Source organism: Schistocerca nitens, chromosome 1 (assembly GCF_023898315.1).
Source record: "Schistocerca nitens isolate TAMUIC-IGC-003100 chromosome 1, iqSchNite1.1, whole genome shotgun sequence".
NCBI classification, from domain to species: domain Eukaryota; kingdom Metazoa; phylum Arthropoda; class Insecta; order Orthoptera; family Acrididae; genus Schistocerca; species Schistocerca nitens.
In genome coordinates this window covers 373,007,355-373,025,532 of record NC_064614.1, presented here as the reverse complement: position 1 = coordinate 373,025,532, position 18,178 = coordinate 373,007,355, and the positions used below count along the sequence as shown (strand labels likewise).

General features: G+C 41.4%; 1 protein-coding gene across 3 annotated transcripts in view; it reads right to left on the bottom strand.

The window, feature by feature from the left end:
* The window catches only part of LOC126248967 (serine protease svh-1-like), a 455,562-nt gene that overhangs the window by 320,596 nt on the left and 116,788 nt on the right, over positions 1-18,178 (bottom strand). For all 3 annotated transcript variants that reach the window (XM_049950539.1, XM_049950521.1, XM_049950530.1), the window contains one exon: positions 9,167-9,626. In XM_049950539.1, the coding sequence (XP_049806496.1) occupies positions 9,167-9,626 (460 nt within the window). The remainder of the gene's footprint in view (positions 1-9,166; positions 9,627-18,178) is intronic.

Sequence of the window (18,178 nt, the reverse complement as noted above, 5' to 3'; positions counted from 1 at the left end):
GAATGGAACTGTGCTACAACATCTAGGCGCTGGTTGCCTAAATAAAGTTCTGGATTGGGATGTACTGCATGTCAATGGCAAAAATGCATAAATCACAATTTGGAGGGAGAAAAGTGGAAGCTGTGGGGAAAGGGCCCATGTGGATGCCCGTTGTATGCTGGAGCTGGGTTTCAGGAGATGCTACCAATTGGGAGTTGCACCAGATGCAAAAATCATTGACGTACAATGCCGGGGTAACCAGAGGCCCAACAGAGGTTACAATCCCACTGATGGTGATGAGGAAGAGTGTGACACTTTAACACAGAAACCTGTGGGATCTGTTCTCTGGATCTGAGGGGTATGAGTAGAGCGACAACTCTAACCCAGAAGAGTCGATGGGATGAAAATTCACGGATAAAAATCGTAAGGGGCCACGAAAGCCTCAGTTATGGATGGTAACTAAAATGTGAAGCCACCAAGCTGTGTTGCATGTCTAATGTAGGTCAAAGAAGACCATGAAAAGGTGTCTGAGTTCAGCAAAAGCCTTTTGGATTCTTGTGTCCAATCTGAGTAAATGTTCAGTTGTAAACCATCCTTCCTGGGAGCTACATTGATATGGGAACAAAAGGCTCTGAGATTCGAGCACCCAACTTAATTGAAAGCTAAGCATCCTATCGAGCAGTTTACAATGGAAGTCAGTCAGACTAATCTGTCGGTAACTGCCAAGAGACATTTGATTCTTCCTGGACATAAGTATGGGGATAACTATGCTGTCTTGCCACTGTGAGGGGAAGGCACCCATGAGCCAAAAGTGGCTGAAGACCCTGTGTAGATGTTGCCTCTGGCTAGTGCCCAAGTTTTGGATCATCTGGTTGTGGATGGAATCTGGGCTTAGGGCTGAGTCATGTGAAGAGCTAAGTGCCTGCAAGAATTCCCATTCAGTGAAATATTCATTATAGGTTTCAGCTTGGTGAGGTTTGCAACAGAGGGGGGATTCTTCAACTCATTGTATCTGCTGAAGAAAGGTAGCACGATACGATGAGGATGCCAATACTGCCGCAAAGTGTCTCGTGAGGTGTGCTGCAAGTACCGATGGATCAGTACACAGAGCACCCTGTAGAATACGACCCTGGATAGTTGATTGTTGCTGGCAGCCCAGAAGGCTATGGAGCTTGGACCAAACCTGAGATGAAGAGGCATACAACCCCAGGGAGGAAATATAGTGCTCCCAGGATTCCTTTTTACTCTGCTTAGTAAGATTGTGAGCCTTTTCATGGAGAAGTTTAAAAGCAATAAGGTTAGTCTGTGAAGGGTGTCATTTAAATCATTGCAGCACTCATCAGCTGTCCATGATAGCTCCTACATCCTTGGTCCACCACAGTATTGCACTATGACAAGGTGGACCCATGGATAGGGGGACAGCAGTGCCAGTGGCATGAAGAATAGTGACAGAGACGTCTTGCACAACCACATCAATGCACTCCGAGAGACAGATGTCAAAGTGCACAGCAGGCACATATAAAGCCCAATTGGCTCTGTGGAAAGCCCAACATGGGGGCCTGTCTGCCTGGTGGCGTCAGGGGAATGATAGAAGCACTGTAAAGTGGTCACTGTCACAAAGGTGATCATGGGGTGACCAGTGTAGTGAAGCTGCACGAGCAAGGGGGGAGATCGTGAGATCAGTGGCAGAAAAGGTGTCATGAGGAGCACTGAAGCATGTAGGAGAACCATTATTGAGGAGACACAAGTGAAAGTCTGCAATAGGTTGCTCAATTAGAAGACCCCTACTTGTTGAAGTGCCACTCACCCGAAGAGGGTGGTGTGTATTGAAGTCCCCAAGGAGAAGATATGGGAGTGGGAGTTACTGTATTAAGATAGGCAGTCCAATATAAGAATATGGCACATCTGGAGGGGGGTAGACACTGTAAATGGTGATTGTTGGGGTTGTTCGCAATCGTACCACTACTGCTTCTATGTTGGTATGAAGGGGGATCCAGTCATTAACATCAGTGCGAATAAAAGTGTAGACCCCTCCAGATGCTATATCAGGACCAGCACAGTTCTGACAGAACATTCAGTAACCATGAAATGTTGGAAAGTGGTCATAAAAGAAATGTGTTTCTTGAAGAACAAGATAGAATGCAGAATTAGTGGAAACAAGTTGTTGTATTTCCAGTAAATGGTGGTAATATCTGTTGCAATTCCACTGGATTACATGTGGTTAGAGTCCAGGTTAGACATAAAGAAGCCAAGCGGAAGCCATATCATCTGGTTAGTGCTCATCACTGGTGAGGATAGGAAGGGTCTAATTCAGCGTGAGAAGGAGGGGTGAAGCCCCCTGGGATACCGGGGAAGCCTTGTCCTTGGACTTGCACTGCTTTTTCTTCTCCCTCAAAGGGAGGGAAGAGATATTATCAGCAAGAGAACAGGTGGCAGCAATGTCTGGATTGGACAGAGAGTGAGCAGCTTTGGGGGCCTTGGAGCATGGGTCCCAAGTTTGCAGTTTCCTATCTTGAGAATGCCAGGGAGGGGTGTCCCGAGAGTGAACCCCTTCCCTAGCAGGAGCCAGAGGAAGGGATTTCTTCTCTGGCCAAGGAGGAGGAAGAGGAGGAGGAGCAGTTCCTTGAGTGGAAGTGATGAGAGCTGCCAGGGAAGGAAAGGGGGGGGGGGAGGAAAGGGAAGGGTGAACCAAAGGGGAGAGTGAGAGGAGAGGTGGATCGGACCAGGGTAAGGAAGAGGTTGGAGGGGGAAAGGAGTCCAGATAAATCAAAATATTGAACAATTACAGTTGGCAGACTCCACTGAATTATTTATTGGTCCAGATCACCACTGGGAAATAGTGGATGATGCGGTGCCAATGCACGTTTCTCCATGTCTACCGTTTTTGCTCTCTGAACTAAGGTGGATCAACAATGGGCGCTGACTAGGTGTTTTAGCTAAATATGCAACTATTAATCTCGTTAATTTAGCTGCTGGAGAACTGAATGATGGCGCTACACATAGCTTTTGGGACTTAGAATCAACTGAAATCAACACCGATCAAGAATGATTAATGAAAGAGAAGAAGTTGGTGGCATTGAGTTTCATGCAATGTACATGCTTGTAAACCAATGATGAGTAGTTCGCCTTCCTCAACCGTCCAATGTTTTTCTATCTAACAACTTTCACAATGTCAAGTGACATTTTGTTGCCTTAGGAAAATATTATGTAGAAATGTTGACCTAAGAGTTGTTTATGGCAAGTTAATGTTGGAGTACATTAAAAACTACCACACGGAGTTGGCTCCTACCAAAAATCCTGCAAATTATTTTATTTGCCTCATCAATTGGTCAAGCAAACAAGACATGGGAGTACAAAATGGTGGATAGTCTTTTCTGGTTCTTCTTACAAATGAGGTGCACCCTCTCTTACTCTTACAAACGAGGTGCACTCTCTCTTATTGAGACTTTAGAAATCAGGCCTAACTTGTTGCCTGAAGTGATTGAGATCCTTTTGAGATTCCATCTGCAACACCTTGTAGTCACTGCTGACATTGTTTACATTTTCCTGCAGCTCTCTTTGTCTTGACAATAGAGATCTTACTAGTTTCTTCTGGTACGTGACCAACAATAACAAGGTTGAAGATCACATTGATGCAATCTAAAGGACAATTTATTGATTCTCATGTCTTTCTTTCAGCCTCACATGCAGCCTGTTCCTGCTCCTGCTTTCAGCAACTATTCATGAACTAGCAGACACTTATCTATCGCAGTTCTCTGGAGCACCAGCCTTACTGCATAAGAATATGTACATGGGTGACTTTAGTGCAGGAAGTGAATCAGAAAGTAGGTTAGTCTCACTATATTGTTAAGTTATCTTCGCTAAAGAATAAAATCAAATTGACACTGTCACTGTGGATGACTAATTTGGAAGAATTATCTGCTATTTGGAAGGTGGAACAAACAATCAAAAGTCACGATTCTAATGACATGGAACTCAGAAGAAAGCATATTCTCAGTGAGTCAGCAACAAGTCACCACAAAATTTTCAGAGAAATTTACTAAGAGCAACAGCAGGTCTTTATGACCCACTGGGATTAATAACTCCAACATCCATCATAGGAAAAATTCTGTTTCAAGACATTTGGTTGCTTGGACTATTTTGGGATGAACCCCTGCCCTACAAACTGCAGGTTAGATAGTGCACCTGGCTGTCAAGCCTTCTTGAGCTATCCCACCGGCCGCTGTGGCCAAGTGGTTCTAGATGCTTCAGTCCAGAACTGTGCTGCTGCTATGGTTGCACGTTCGAATCCTGCCTCGGGCATGGATGTGTGTGATGTCCTTAGGTTAGTTATGTTTAAGTAGTTCTGAGTCCAGGGGGACTAATGACCTCAGATGTTAAGTCCCATAGTGCTTGAGCCATTTGAACCATTTTGAGCTATCTAGTATTGCTATTCCAAGGTGGATCCAACTGTCGAGAGCAATAGCTCCTATATTCACGTTTTATATTATGCATCTGAAACAGCATATGCTGCCACTTCTAGCGACAACATTTCCAAACTAACATGTAATAAAAGTAGATTAGTGTCCTTAAAGAAAATAACACTTTGTCAGCTTGAACATCTTGTAGTACTGATAGGAGCCTGACTACTATACTATTATTGCAAGGTCACAACCTCTGACCTTAGCAGAGTGAAACTTTGACAGATGCCATTGTAACCTGTGGACGGATGGAAGGTGAGATCGTCAGTTGTAGAACATTTGTATGCAACACAGTGTCAGAAATACATACATGCACCACGCCATCTCAGTGGAGATACTGTCCAGGCAAAGACAACCTGTCAGATTAAGTTTCCAGAGGATCCACAGCTCATGTGAATATTGGATATCTGCTGGAATGGGCCAACATGACTATCACAATATTCTAATTTATGGCGAAGCACTCACTTCACATCTATTGCACCTAAAATTTTATTGAAAGCTAGGAAATTAGATAAATTTTCTCAGGATTTTCTCACTCAGGCTTCACAATCACTCATAAGTGTAAACAGATTCATCTCTTACTGGGAACTGTTATGAACCACTGTCACCTCCTATGCTTCAAAATAAAAGTCCTTCAAAAATGGATTTATGAGAAGTATTCATTGCAGAAGAGGTAGCAGAAGCTCATCTTTATTGATTAAAACTATGCAGCAAGAATGTTTCTCCCTGCAAATCATCACTCTAAGCAAAGATCTTCAACTTTCTAGCCTCTGCGAGGCACTGAGTCACAGCAGCATGGACAGGATGTCGTAGAAACTATACTTATGAACATAGAAGCTGCCCGCAGTTGCAGACCCATTACACAAAACTGAGGGTAAAGTGCTTACCCCAGCTCATTTTATCATGGGAGGAAGAATTACCACCCTACCCACAGGCTCTGAGCTACCAAAAACAACAGGTTTTGTAATGCAATCTATGCTGCTGCAGAAGATATCTGACGAGTTTTAGAAGTGGTGAAGCAAAGAGTATTTTTGCTCCTTTGGAGCTTTCTCAATTTAAGAATACTGGCAAACCACTGAAGATTCAGACTGGAGATATTGCACTCTTTTGAGAGGATATTCTTCCCCACCACATGTGGAAGAGAGCAAGAGTGAAAGAACTGTGAACAGGTTGGGATGGATTACCTCAAACTGTTATCATCATTATCCCAGATGGAAGCGATGCCACCAGGCCAGTCCAGCTGGTCCTCCCTCTGGAAGTCAACTATGGTGGGGAGGGTGTGAAATATCAGTAACATTTTACAACAATGTCTAGAGCACTTTATCTGTGTACATATATTTGTATAAAATTGCTGCTGTCTCATTGTTATATATAGGTAAACAAACACTCTGTTGAAGTGATTAGCTTGTACTTCCTTGCTTTCTCAACTTGACAATGACAGCTGCCACAGTCCCTCTATCCCTCTATCCCTCTATCATACACCATGGTTTGCAGAGTATGTCTGTAGACAGAAACTTCTCTCTACACTTGGTCCACAAACAGACCCTCAGTGCCACATCTTCTTCTGACATTCAGGAAGCCCAACAAACCCACTAACAGCTACTAAATGATATCAGTGCAAATTAAAACAACTAAACCAAATTTATACTGGGATTATGACTTACTTTTGTCACAATTGAAATGACAAATATGTTCCTCAAAAGCATTCCCGCTTCCTCCACAGCACATTCAATTGTGACTAGGTTAAAGTACCACTGTTCACTTCCTTGTACAGGCTTTGCTCTCAATACTATGTCCAATAATCTTATCCCTGTGAAAGTAGTGCAGCAAGACATTCCATGCATAAAGCCACTATCTCCCATTGATTGTAGATCTCTGCCCATCAGAACCAGGCCTACTAAAAAAATCAAGAATATCAAGTGCTTATTGCGAACTTTAAATGTATTGCTATTTCACACTAACAGCTAACCAACTGCCAATACTTATGAATGACCAAAGTTGACAGCATTCATAACATCACAGTTGTAAAGCATTCTTTTAACCAGAAGCATGACTGCCTGTCAATGATTTGATGAGCATTATAATCTCTTCACTGGTTGTATCCGTGAACTGATGTCTCTCAGAATTGCATGTAGCATCTACACAAGTACAGCAAAAACTGTTAAAATACAAAACTGAGGGGCTATAATTTTTTTGACCACTCTAGCCAAGTCCACTTATTTCAACACACAATTCACCAACTTTGACAAGTCAAACACCAAATTAAGAAATGGATGGAGAACACCCTCAATCACAATACCAAAAACAAGCAGTCACATAGCAACAATAACACCCATTGCTTACATTGTTCTTTCTAACTAAAAAAAAAAAAAAAAATAAGGCACTATGTTAGGTGACATCAGAACAGCAGAAAGTACATGTACATGTTCATTCAAGAAGAGAAAAATTTTATCATAAATGATTTTTGTTTCACACTAACTGATTTTTTTTGTGTTTAGTGTTCATGTAATAAATGTTTATCATAACATATCTAAAACATCTGTACTTTACTGTTTATCTTTAGCCACTATGCTATCCCTTAACATTAAGGAATCATCAGAGTCTTGCTCAAAGATTTCATTATTTTATAATCTGTCTCAAAACCATGAAAATTAATGTTAATTGTGTCACTGTTTTTATTTGTTTCTTGTTCAAGGATGTGCCATATCATTCTTGCTTGATTTTTTGAGTTACTTATTATTTTAAGCACAGAGAATACTTTTTGCCTTTAACGACACAACACAATTAAAAAGAAAAAGAAGAAAACTTTGAAGTAGTATTTGTAATTCATACCCACTTCTTCATTACAACTAGTTGTCTAAATTTTATTAAGTTTTTTCCTTCATAACACTTGATGTTTTGAAGTCAGTTGTTAATCACCCATCCTCTCAACTTCTTGAATCTACTTTCAACTGCTATGATGAAAACGTACATTCAAAATGCTATAAGAATATAGTTAACAAGATATTAAAAGTCTCATCTACAGCTGGAGAGTTATCATGCTAAATGGGCTAAATGACACAATGTGCTTTCTAGGTTATTCAGAATAAACTTTATGTAGCTGGCCATTGTGGCCGAGCGGTTCTAGGTGCTTCAGTCTGGAACCGCGCTGCTGCTACGGTCACAGGTTCGAATCCTGCCTTGGAAATGGATGTGTGTGATGTCCTTAGGTTTAAGTAGTTCTAAGTCTAGGGGACTGATGACCTCAGATGTTGAGTCCCATAGTGCTTAGAGCCATTTGAACCATTTGAAACTTTATGTAAGAACCAAGAACGTAAGCGTACACTAATTACACATTAACACTTGCTCACTGACTTTAGAAAAGCAAGTTATCACTTGGTATGAACCAAAAATAACAAATGAACATTGCCTGTTCTAAATAAATTTGCGCTGAAGTGCTAAATGGGCTGAGTCAACCAATCAAGTTTTGTAACACTTCTATCTCTAGTAATCATTTTACTGTTCAGTCTTCACACAGTCACTGTAAAAGTGTTTGTACAACTCAGGTAGATATTCTATTATACTTCTGAGGTTTCTTTTCTTTTCTGAAGACAATCCTTTTGTGCAAGGACCTCACTGAATGCAACTGTTTTGAAATTTTCACTTTGCTATCCTTTTTTCAACACACTTATCATTTCCAATCCCTGTTTCAGACAAATGCCCTTTTCTTACCCCAGGCATGATGATTTTAATCTATGAAGCAGAAGTGGCATTAACCTTAGTTGTGTTAATGATCATATCAGCAACTTTACCAAGCCAAATGGCATAGTGGTTAGCACACTGGACTCGCATTCAGGAGGACGGCAGTTCATTCCCACATCCAGTCATCCTGATTTAGGTTTTCTGTGATTTCCCTAAATCACTTCAGGCAAATTCCAGGATGTTCTTTCGAAAGGGCATGGCCAACTTCCTTCCCCATCCTTCCCTAATATAATGACACCAATGACCTCACTGTTTGGTCTCCTCCCCAGATCAACCCAACTCAGCTTCTTGATGAAAGTCCATTAAATAAATGCCTTTCATCTGAGCCATTTGATGGTTGCTTATTGCCTGCTGTTGTTATGGTGTTCATTACACTGATAAGAAAGAAATGTTTTATTTATTTTTTTTTCAACAATTGCAAGGTCATTGTCACAAGCTAAAACGCTGGGGCCAGAAACTAAATACTTGTGTTCTGTTGACCTGTAGGCACCACCAACAATGAAGACATGCAAGAGGAAGGCTACAAAATGGCAGGAGCAAGCAGAAGTGTATAATTTCTATGTCCAGTATAGCCAACTCATATAATATGTTCTGCAATTACACCATTTAGCATGAACAAGTAATAGGAATTACTTCTCATGCAATTTACTGGCCTTTGCAGCACCTACATCAGCCGCAATTGGAGATAGCCCTTTAGTATGTAAAAGCCCTATTCACATGCCACCAAACAAAGTAGAAAATACAATTTATCCAAAACTAGAGCTTAGTCCTTCAGCATGATAACCTTTCAATGACTCCCACAATTTTTCTCCAAAACATGAGTTGCATAATGTTTCACTGTTATTATTTCACCATCACGATTAGAGGAAGTATTTATTGCTGCTTTAATACCAAACCATTAAAATTAATGGATCTAAAAATAAAATGTCATTTCTTGGATTCTATGTTTCAATCAGAGACATTCATTACAAATCTGTTGCACAAACCTGTAATAGCCAAGCTGTCTGCAAACTACAGTTGCTTCTTTTATTGTCCATTCATTTTTGTTGTCACAAACTGTTCCCCACCCAGTGTCTTCTGTATGAACTTCAATATATCCTTCCCAGGGTTCAGAGCCTCCCCTTAATCTTACTTTTTGGCCACTAGCATCGGAAGTTATAATAACTTTCCGAATAGCATTTGGGGTTGCTCTGCTGTGATTTTTTGTAGTGGAAACTGATGAGAAACCAGTCTGATGTATGAATGGAATTTTATTACTTGAATAATCAGGTGAAACTGGTTCTGAAGATTTGGTGAATGTAGATACAGTTGGAAATGTCCTCTGCCTTAAAGTTGGTAATGGTGTAGTGGAAACATGAGAGGTATATTCCAGAGCACTAGTTACATGAGTAAATAAATTTCCTCTGCTGGTACGATCTGTACTGCTCCATCTGGTATCTGAGAGTCCTAAAAAAGAAAAAGAAAAAAGCATATAATGTGCCACCTCTTAACTTGTGCACATGCTACATTTATGCAGCATCATTGGCTTAAAATGAAAACATTATATCTCGGAAAAGTTATGCATCGTTTTCTCACTTCGTTACCTAACAATATATGTGGTTTCCTTTATTCTTCTCTAAATTGCAGTACATATATCATTACCCCTCATTGGTTTACTTGTAGTTGAGATGTGAGGTTTTCTACCTAATAATGCAATACAAGTATTTTTGTTTTATTTTTGAAAATTGAGGATTTCATTCTAAGCTGACAATATGTAACATGCTTCAATTCAAGTAACCAAAATTTGTTGATGAGCTATTTGATAATACTTTTAATTACCAAGTGCATGCCAGCACAGAAAACGTCTTTCATGTCTCTTACATTTTTCTTTGACTATGGTGCTCTGAAAATACATCTTCAAGTGAAACCTGGAGCTGTCAGTAGGACAGAAATAATGTAAGACACACAAACAAACAAAAATCAGTAAGTAAATGCATATAATGCAACCGGTGTAGTGGATCACAGGTCTTTTGCTTCTAGTCACCCACAATCTAAATCAGAAGGTCAAAAATGAAAATAAATACAAGTTACTGCGATTACTAATGACTTTCAAAGAAATGGGCCAGGAACATTCAACAGCTCATAAATAATTGTGCATCTTCATAGTATAATTTAATCAAGAATTTCTGATTCCTTTCAGATGAACTAATGTTGTACTTGAAATGGGTATGATGGTTGCATATAATGCAAAACCACTAACACTGTGAAGTCTCCACATGATGTAATGGAACTGATAAGTGACACACTATTCTTATTTAGTTAATATCTTGATATATCTCATAAATTTGTGATACGAAGCAATCAGTAGCGACTGACAACTTCATTGTTTTTATGAGTGTATAACACTTTGAATAACATGGATAAATTGGTTATAGGTAATCATACACAGAATTTAAAGTAACTGGATTGATAAAAAATATACCCACGAAGAAGCAGCAGGGGAACACACACAAAAAAGTATTTAATTTTTACAAGCTTGTGGAGCCAGCTGATCCTTCTTCTGGCAGGAGAGCTGAAGGGGAAGGAAGAGGGGTGAAGGAAAAGGACTGGAGAGCCTTAGGGAAAGGGGCACAGTTCAGAAAAGAAACCCCGAACTCCGGGTCAGGGGAGACTTATCAGACAGGATGAGAAGAAAAGACTGATTGTTGAGGACTGTACCAGACGAGATTTGAAAACCTGAGAGTTTGAGGGTGGAAGACAGAGTAATATGCACGACAGAAATTATTACTAAAACATTGTGCATAATTTAATATGAGTGAAAAGCTAAGTGCATTGTGAGTAACAGAGGTGGGAGGGGGATGGCAAAAATTAGACAGGTCAGAACGCAAAATGCCAACAAAAGTTTCCATAACTGTGTCTGAATCACTTGCCTAAAACAGTATTTGTGGGCCACTGAATCCCAGAAACTGGTGAGATGCACACAGTGTTGTGATTAAATCCTGACTCTGTGAGCAGGTTGAAAGTTCCCATTGATATGAGCATAAAATCTGGGGTGAACATGAAGAATGAAGTTCTGTCAATTGACCAGCTCAGGGTACGAGAGGCTGAAGAAAGTACCCTGCAAATGACAAAAGAGGCCAGAATTCAAATGAGGGCCTCCAAATCTACGCTAGACAGTACAGAAACCTACAACAATGACAACTATGGGTCTACTGAGTTTTAACTCTGAACTTAATCTGAACAGATCATACCATAAACTTAAATACATTTTCTCTAAAATATGAGATTTTTAGTTTTAGATACAATTTGCTCTTAAAGTAACACATCAATATCAATGAAACTTGGTACAGGAGTTAATTATATCACTTCATAAAAATGTACTAGAACTTTGGTAATCAAATAAAAAGTGTGTCAAATATTTAAATACTATTTTTTTTTAAATGCCAATATTTTAGATCACACACTTTTGTGTTAATTTCTACTGTGATAACAATGCTACTGTCATATAATAAGTAATACATTTTGAGAAATCAAACGAAGGAAAATTGAAGATGGAATGTAACAACATTATGAAAAGGATAGTTGCTAGTGTGCGTGTGTCATCTATTTTTGAAAAAGGCCTTGTTGGCTGAAAACTTATTTTGTCACAGTTTTTCTGTTGTGCCTATCTGCGACTCAGCATCTCAGCTATATGGTGAGTAGCAACTATCCTTTTCATAATATTGTAACTTTTTGAAGAATACATGTCAATGTACGCAGGTTTAAAATTTGGTTTGGTCTGAACAAATACACTCCAGGAAATGGAAAAAAGAACACATTGACACCGGTGTGTCAGACCCACCATACTTGCTCCGGACACTGCGAGAGGGCTGTACAAGCAATGATCACACGCACGGCACAGCGGACACACCAGGAACCGCGGTGTTGGCCGTCGAATGGCGCTAGCTGCGCAGCATTTGTGCACCGCTGCCGTCAGTGTCAGCCAGTTTGCCGTGGCATACGGAGCTCCATCGCAGTCTTTAACACTGGTAGCATGCCGCGACAGCGTGGACGTGAACCGTATGTGCAGTTGACGGACTTTGAGCGAGGGCGTATAGTGGGCATGCGGGAGGCCGGGTGGACGCACCGCCGAATTGCTCAACACGTGGGGCGTGAGGTCTCCACAGTACATCGATGTTGTCGCCAGTGGTCGGCGGAAGGTGCACGTGCCCGTCGACCTGGGACCGGACCGCAGCGACGCACGGATGCACGGATGCACGCCAAGACCGTAGGATCCTACGCAGTGCCGTAGGGGACCGCACCGCCACTTCCCAGCAAATTAGGGACACTGTTGCTCCTGGGGTATCGGCGAGGACCATTCGCAACCGTCTCCATGAAGCTGGGCTACGGTCCCGCACACCGTTAGGCCGTCTTCCGCTCACGCCCCAACATCGTGCAGCCCGCCTCCAGTGGTGTCGCGACAGGCGTGAATGGAGGGACGAATGGAGACGTGTCGTCTTCAGCGATGAGAGTCGCTTCTGCCTTGGTGCCAATGATGGCATGGCAAGCCGTTCCACAGGACTACATCCAGCATCTCTACGATTGTCTCCATGGGAGAATAGCAGCCTGCATTGCTGCGAAAGGTGGATATACACTGTACTAGTGCCGACATTGTGCATGCTCTGTTGCCTGTGTCTATGTGCCTGTGGTTCTGTCAGTGTGATCATGTGATGTATCTGACCCCAGGAATGTGTCAATAAAGTTTCCCCTTCCTGGGACAATGAATTCACGGTGTTCTTATTTCAATTTCCAGGAGTGTAGTTTTCGAGAAATGTATACCAACATTAGTATGGCCAATCATTAGAAATACTCCCATGACGGGGTGCCCTTAAAAACCTGTTAGTTTTCATTAGTAGTTGTAGAGATGATAAAATGAACCTAACGTCCTTTCGCACCATGCAGGATAATGCATACTCCAAGACATTGTACCTAGATCAAGCAGAAGCCATGAAGAACATTATGAAACACGGTAAGTAATATAAATTATTACAATATTCATGTTCAAAACAAGATCAAAGTTACAACCATCTTCTCTTTGATCAGCTTTTAAAGGGATGAAAAGAGCTGGGTCAAAGCAGTTCGCCGTGGAGAAAGTGAGGCTTGCAAGCAACATTCTATAGTCAATGTTATTATTGCTCAAAGCAAGGAGAGGGTCAGAAAGAGCTAGTAATTTAATATTCTTCCCAGTAAAATATGACATGTACCACTAAGTTGAAACATATGAAAAACTATATTCAATGTCTGCAGAAACTTGAAAAGGGAAGTACTAGAAAATTGACAAAACAATATAAATTACAAAATATAAGGATGCAGTATGTGTAGTAAAGCGTAACTCATTCAGTATAGCAGAGAATCACCCCATAAGTTTAGGTATAATGTTTCACATCTTTTTCACTGTCAATTAATCAGATTAGATAAACAAAGGCGTCACTTAAAAATATGTTATCCAGTCACCACCTATGTTCATCATCAATGTGTGATGGCAGGTGGTATAGCACTAGCAAGTAGAAGGTATATAAAGTGGGTTGGGGGGAGGGGTCAAAAACAGTGCAGTTGTTACTGTAATGTGGAAATGGGGCGATTTCTCCAATGTCCAAAAGGGCATGATCAGATCCTTGACTTTCAGATCAAGGGTGGAAGCATTTCTAAAATGGCTGAGTTTTTTAAACTGTTTATGTGCCACAATGGTTAAAGTATACTGAGTATGGCAAAATGGTGCTATCCAAAACTGGCACCGAGGTAGCTGTGGTGCACCGTGGGCCATAAATGGAAGGGGTGAATGACGCCTGTAGAGACACATATTGGCAAATAGATGTCAAGCTGTTGAGCAACTGACCACCCAGATGAACCAAGGTGCTACCAACAGTGTACCCTCAAGGCTATCCAGGGCACGCTGCTGCAAATGGACATCTGCAGCAGGCACCTGGTTCATGTAACCATGCTGACTGCTGTTCATCAATGACAAAGACTTCAATTTGCACACCAATAAAGCAACTTGATCTCCACTGAGGGGTGCACATGGATGTGTACACGCACGTGCATAGTTTTGAAGACCAGCAGGATGAGTTTACATTTTCCCTGACCAACCAAACCCACCAGGTTTAGACCCAATTGATAATCTGTGGGGCCACACTTATTGTGCTGTTCATGCCATGGATCTTCAATCAAGAAACCTAGTCCAGTTGGCCAAGGTACTTGTGTCAGGATGGCTCCACATCTCTGTCAGTCCCTTTAGAACCTCACTGACTCTTTTCCTGCATGTCTCACAGCAGTCCACACTGCAAAAGACGGCTAGTCAGGCCTTTGGTAGGTGGTTACATTAATGAGACCTGACAGAGAATAACGTAGAGGGAAATACGGAAACAGAAATATGAACTGGAAACTAATGTGTGCATAAAATGTACATGCACCAATATTTACAGATTAAAAATTTCACTATTTACCTCAGCTGCCAACTTGTCTACATTTACAATTACTGTGATGCTTTTTGTATTCAATCCTGCTGAAAATTTGGTCTTGATATGACTCTTTCTCCTACAGCTATGACTACAGCTTGATACCCTTACCCAGTTACGGTGGATTCTTTTTATAAATATCTTCTTGGGAATTACTTGCTTGCATAACATGAATTGACACATAGAAAAGAAATACGTATTTTTGTACAGTCATATATGAAAAGTAAGTCCAAAAATTACAAAATTGTCTCTGGTAGTTAGACAAGCCATATTAACGAAATATTCATGAATTTTTAAGCTCTTTAGTGACAACAGCCAGCAGAAGTGTACACAGTTGCAAAACAATGATTACGATAAAATGGTTAATGGGCAGAGATACGTATAGCTTCAGGGTAATTAAAATATTAGTTAGCTTATTGGTTCTATGTTAAGCTTTTTACATTAGTTCTTTACCATCTCAGAAGTTGGCACTGTGACAACCAGACTGCATTATGAGATAGCACATGACTGTGCAACATAAAATCAGCAACAGGAAAAACACTCCTGCTACAAGTCAACTCATACAAAAGTGAGTGGCGTGTATCCCTGTAATATATCTATCATCACACTGATGCAAATTTTGAAGAGAAACAGCAGTCACTTGAAATCAAAAGAAAGGTCATTTTAGATCAACAGAATATGTGACACAAACACTATTTCTCCCTGAGAATATCTGCTTAAAATAGTGACCTGGACTACATTGTCAGGTAGAGCTTTGACTTGAAACCTTTGACAAATGTAGTACACAGTCCAAAAGGACAAACCACAATAATAATCCAATATAACAGCAAATAGTTTCATACATAGAGAAAATTCTGTGCACAGTACTGCAAGTGAAGATGAAAAAAAGGACAGAGTAGTTGGTGGCAGCCACATAAATAGATAGCCATAGTGAAAACTGCTGCAGGAGGTGTGAGGGGTGATGCTTGTGCAGATATCCTGCACAGCAAATTTAGAGTGGTGCCTCTCTCTGGTGGTTGAGCCTCACAATAGCCATACCATAAACAAGCAAGCTGTAATGGTAAATGGCTGGTGGTGCTGGCATAAATGGCTTTTGATTCCTGCCAAAGGGGATGGTAGACATGTGGGTTACCACAATCTGCCCCCTTATGGCAGCAATGACCAATGTTGTATGGTTTGACCTTCACTTGGTCAGATGCAAGGAGTTTGCTGGACAATCGTGACATCCATGGAAGAGTCAGAGGGGCAGGTAGGTTAGGACAGCTCCCCGTCAGCCCATGTCTGGCTCACAAAGGTTATGAAACCTCAGTTGAAGGTGCTGTTCTGGAAAGTTCGGCAGTGCTCCTACTGTGGCTCCTCTGACGTCTCACCCTCAATATATGAATGGAGGAGTAGAAGAACGTCACAAGGCTTTGCGAGGAGCATCATGGAGTGTGAACAGAGACAGAGGTGGTTGGCGACCCTGCTGGAGGAGTAGCTAATTTTGATGGCAGGTCACTGTCCTATCACCCATGTTCAAATTGAACACATGGCAGCCCTTCTGCTGATGGACAACTGCCAGGATCTATTTGCCCTGGCACCATATATCCCATGCTCACACTCAGGTGCCCGGCATGTAACATGCAGATGGTGGAGCAGGTGGTGTAATTGGTGCTGGTAACAGGAGGTGCAGGACTGCACAGGGCCTGCAGCCATTGAACAGCCCCTCTGGACTCATCTCCCTAATTACTTAGCCTTGTACAAACTCAGAAAAAGCATCATCCATATGCAACTCAGTGTATTTCTTCATCTGGATTTTGAAAGGGCAGACAAGTCACTCAGCTTCTCTGTTGAATTCAGAGTGGAAAGGTGGTGATGCGATGTGTTGAATGCCATTCTTCCAGTAGAAAACGTCATAAAGCTGTGCCCAGAATTGGAACCCATTACCTGACACAGTTGTGCAGGGAAGGCCTTGTAAGGCAGAAAGTCTGGTGAGCATCTTAAAAGTGGCCTCCACACTGGTGGAACACCAGTTTACAATGCAGGGAAATGTGCAGGAAGCATAAACAGCTACTAACCAGGTGGTGTCCAGAAGGGGGCTAGCAAATCAATTTGAATTCTCTACCAAGATTGTGAGGCATTGGCCAGGGTGAGAAGAACTGGCAAGGCACTGCCTGCTGTGCTTCACATTTATGACACTTTTGAATGAGATTCATGATCTGCTTGTCAATTCTGAGCTAGTAGATATAGCACAAGGCTTGCATTTGGTATCAAGCACACCTCAAGGTCCACAGTTTAGGAGATGCAGGATGTCCACACAAAGGGGTTCCGGGAGGACCACTCGTGCAGCATTCTGGTTTGTTTGTAACAAAATGATGCCACCCACAAGAATGAGTTATGATGACGTTTAAAATAATGCTGTACAGGGATTAGACTTCCAACCCAGCCACCCCTGCAGGATGTAGCAACATACTTGCTGCAATATTGTATCCTTGTCCACAGGGTCAGCGATTTGAGATCTGGTGATGGGAAAATGGTCCACAGCTTGCTCGGCCTCATTGTCTAAGTGTAAACAAAGGACCTCATGTTGAGCAAATGCTGGATTTGGCCCCATCAGGAGAGACATCAGGGCATCAGCAGTTGCTTGCTGATTAGTGTTTTGGAAATGTATCTCATAGCTATAACTGCTGAGAATAAAAGCTCATTGCTGAAGAAGTTGGGCTGTTCAACAAGGCAGCCAGTGTGAAGAGAAAAAGGTGAAGCTTTTTTAATACAAAAATAATTGCTATCACTTTCTATTCTATCTGGAAATACTTCTGCATGGCATCAAGCAATCTGAGAGCATAAGCAATTGGCTGTTCAAAGTCGCTGGCATCACAGTGCTCTTCTAATACAGTGCCCAAGTCTCATTCAGATGTGAAGATCACCACCACCAACTGCTTCCTGGTTGGAGAGTGGCAAGCAAGGTGCAAAGATTAAGGCCTGTTTGAGAGTCTGGAATGCCCATCTGTTGACCAAGAAAAGTAGACATCTTTCTTCCTGAGATTGTTCAGTGGGTAAGGAACCTCACAGCAATGGGGATGAATTTATTATATTAAGTGATTTAACCAAGAAAAGATTGGAACTCCTTCAGGCTGGAGGAACAGAGGAGCCTTGTGAACACTTCCCCATGCTTCTTCATATGCTGAAGCCCATCTTGAGAGAGAATGTGGCTGAGATATTCCACTGATGGCTGAAAGAACTTGGATTTTTCTAAATTACATTTGAGGCCAGTGGCCTGTAGAGTGCACAACAGTTTTTGGAGGTTCTCTAAATGTTCCTCGATTGTGCCCCCAGTGACAACAATATCATCTAAATAACTAATGCATCCTGAAATATCAATAAGTAACTGTTTGAGGAACCATATAAAATGTGGCAGGGCACTGGCCATGCCAAAAACCAAATGTTCAAAGATATAAATGCCATGCAGTGTGCTGACAACCAAAAACTTTTACAATTCTTTGTCAAGGTGCAATCAAGTATGCTTCAATCAGGGCAGTTTTTGAA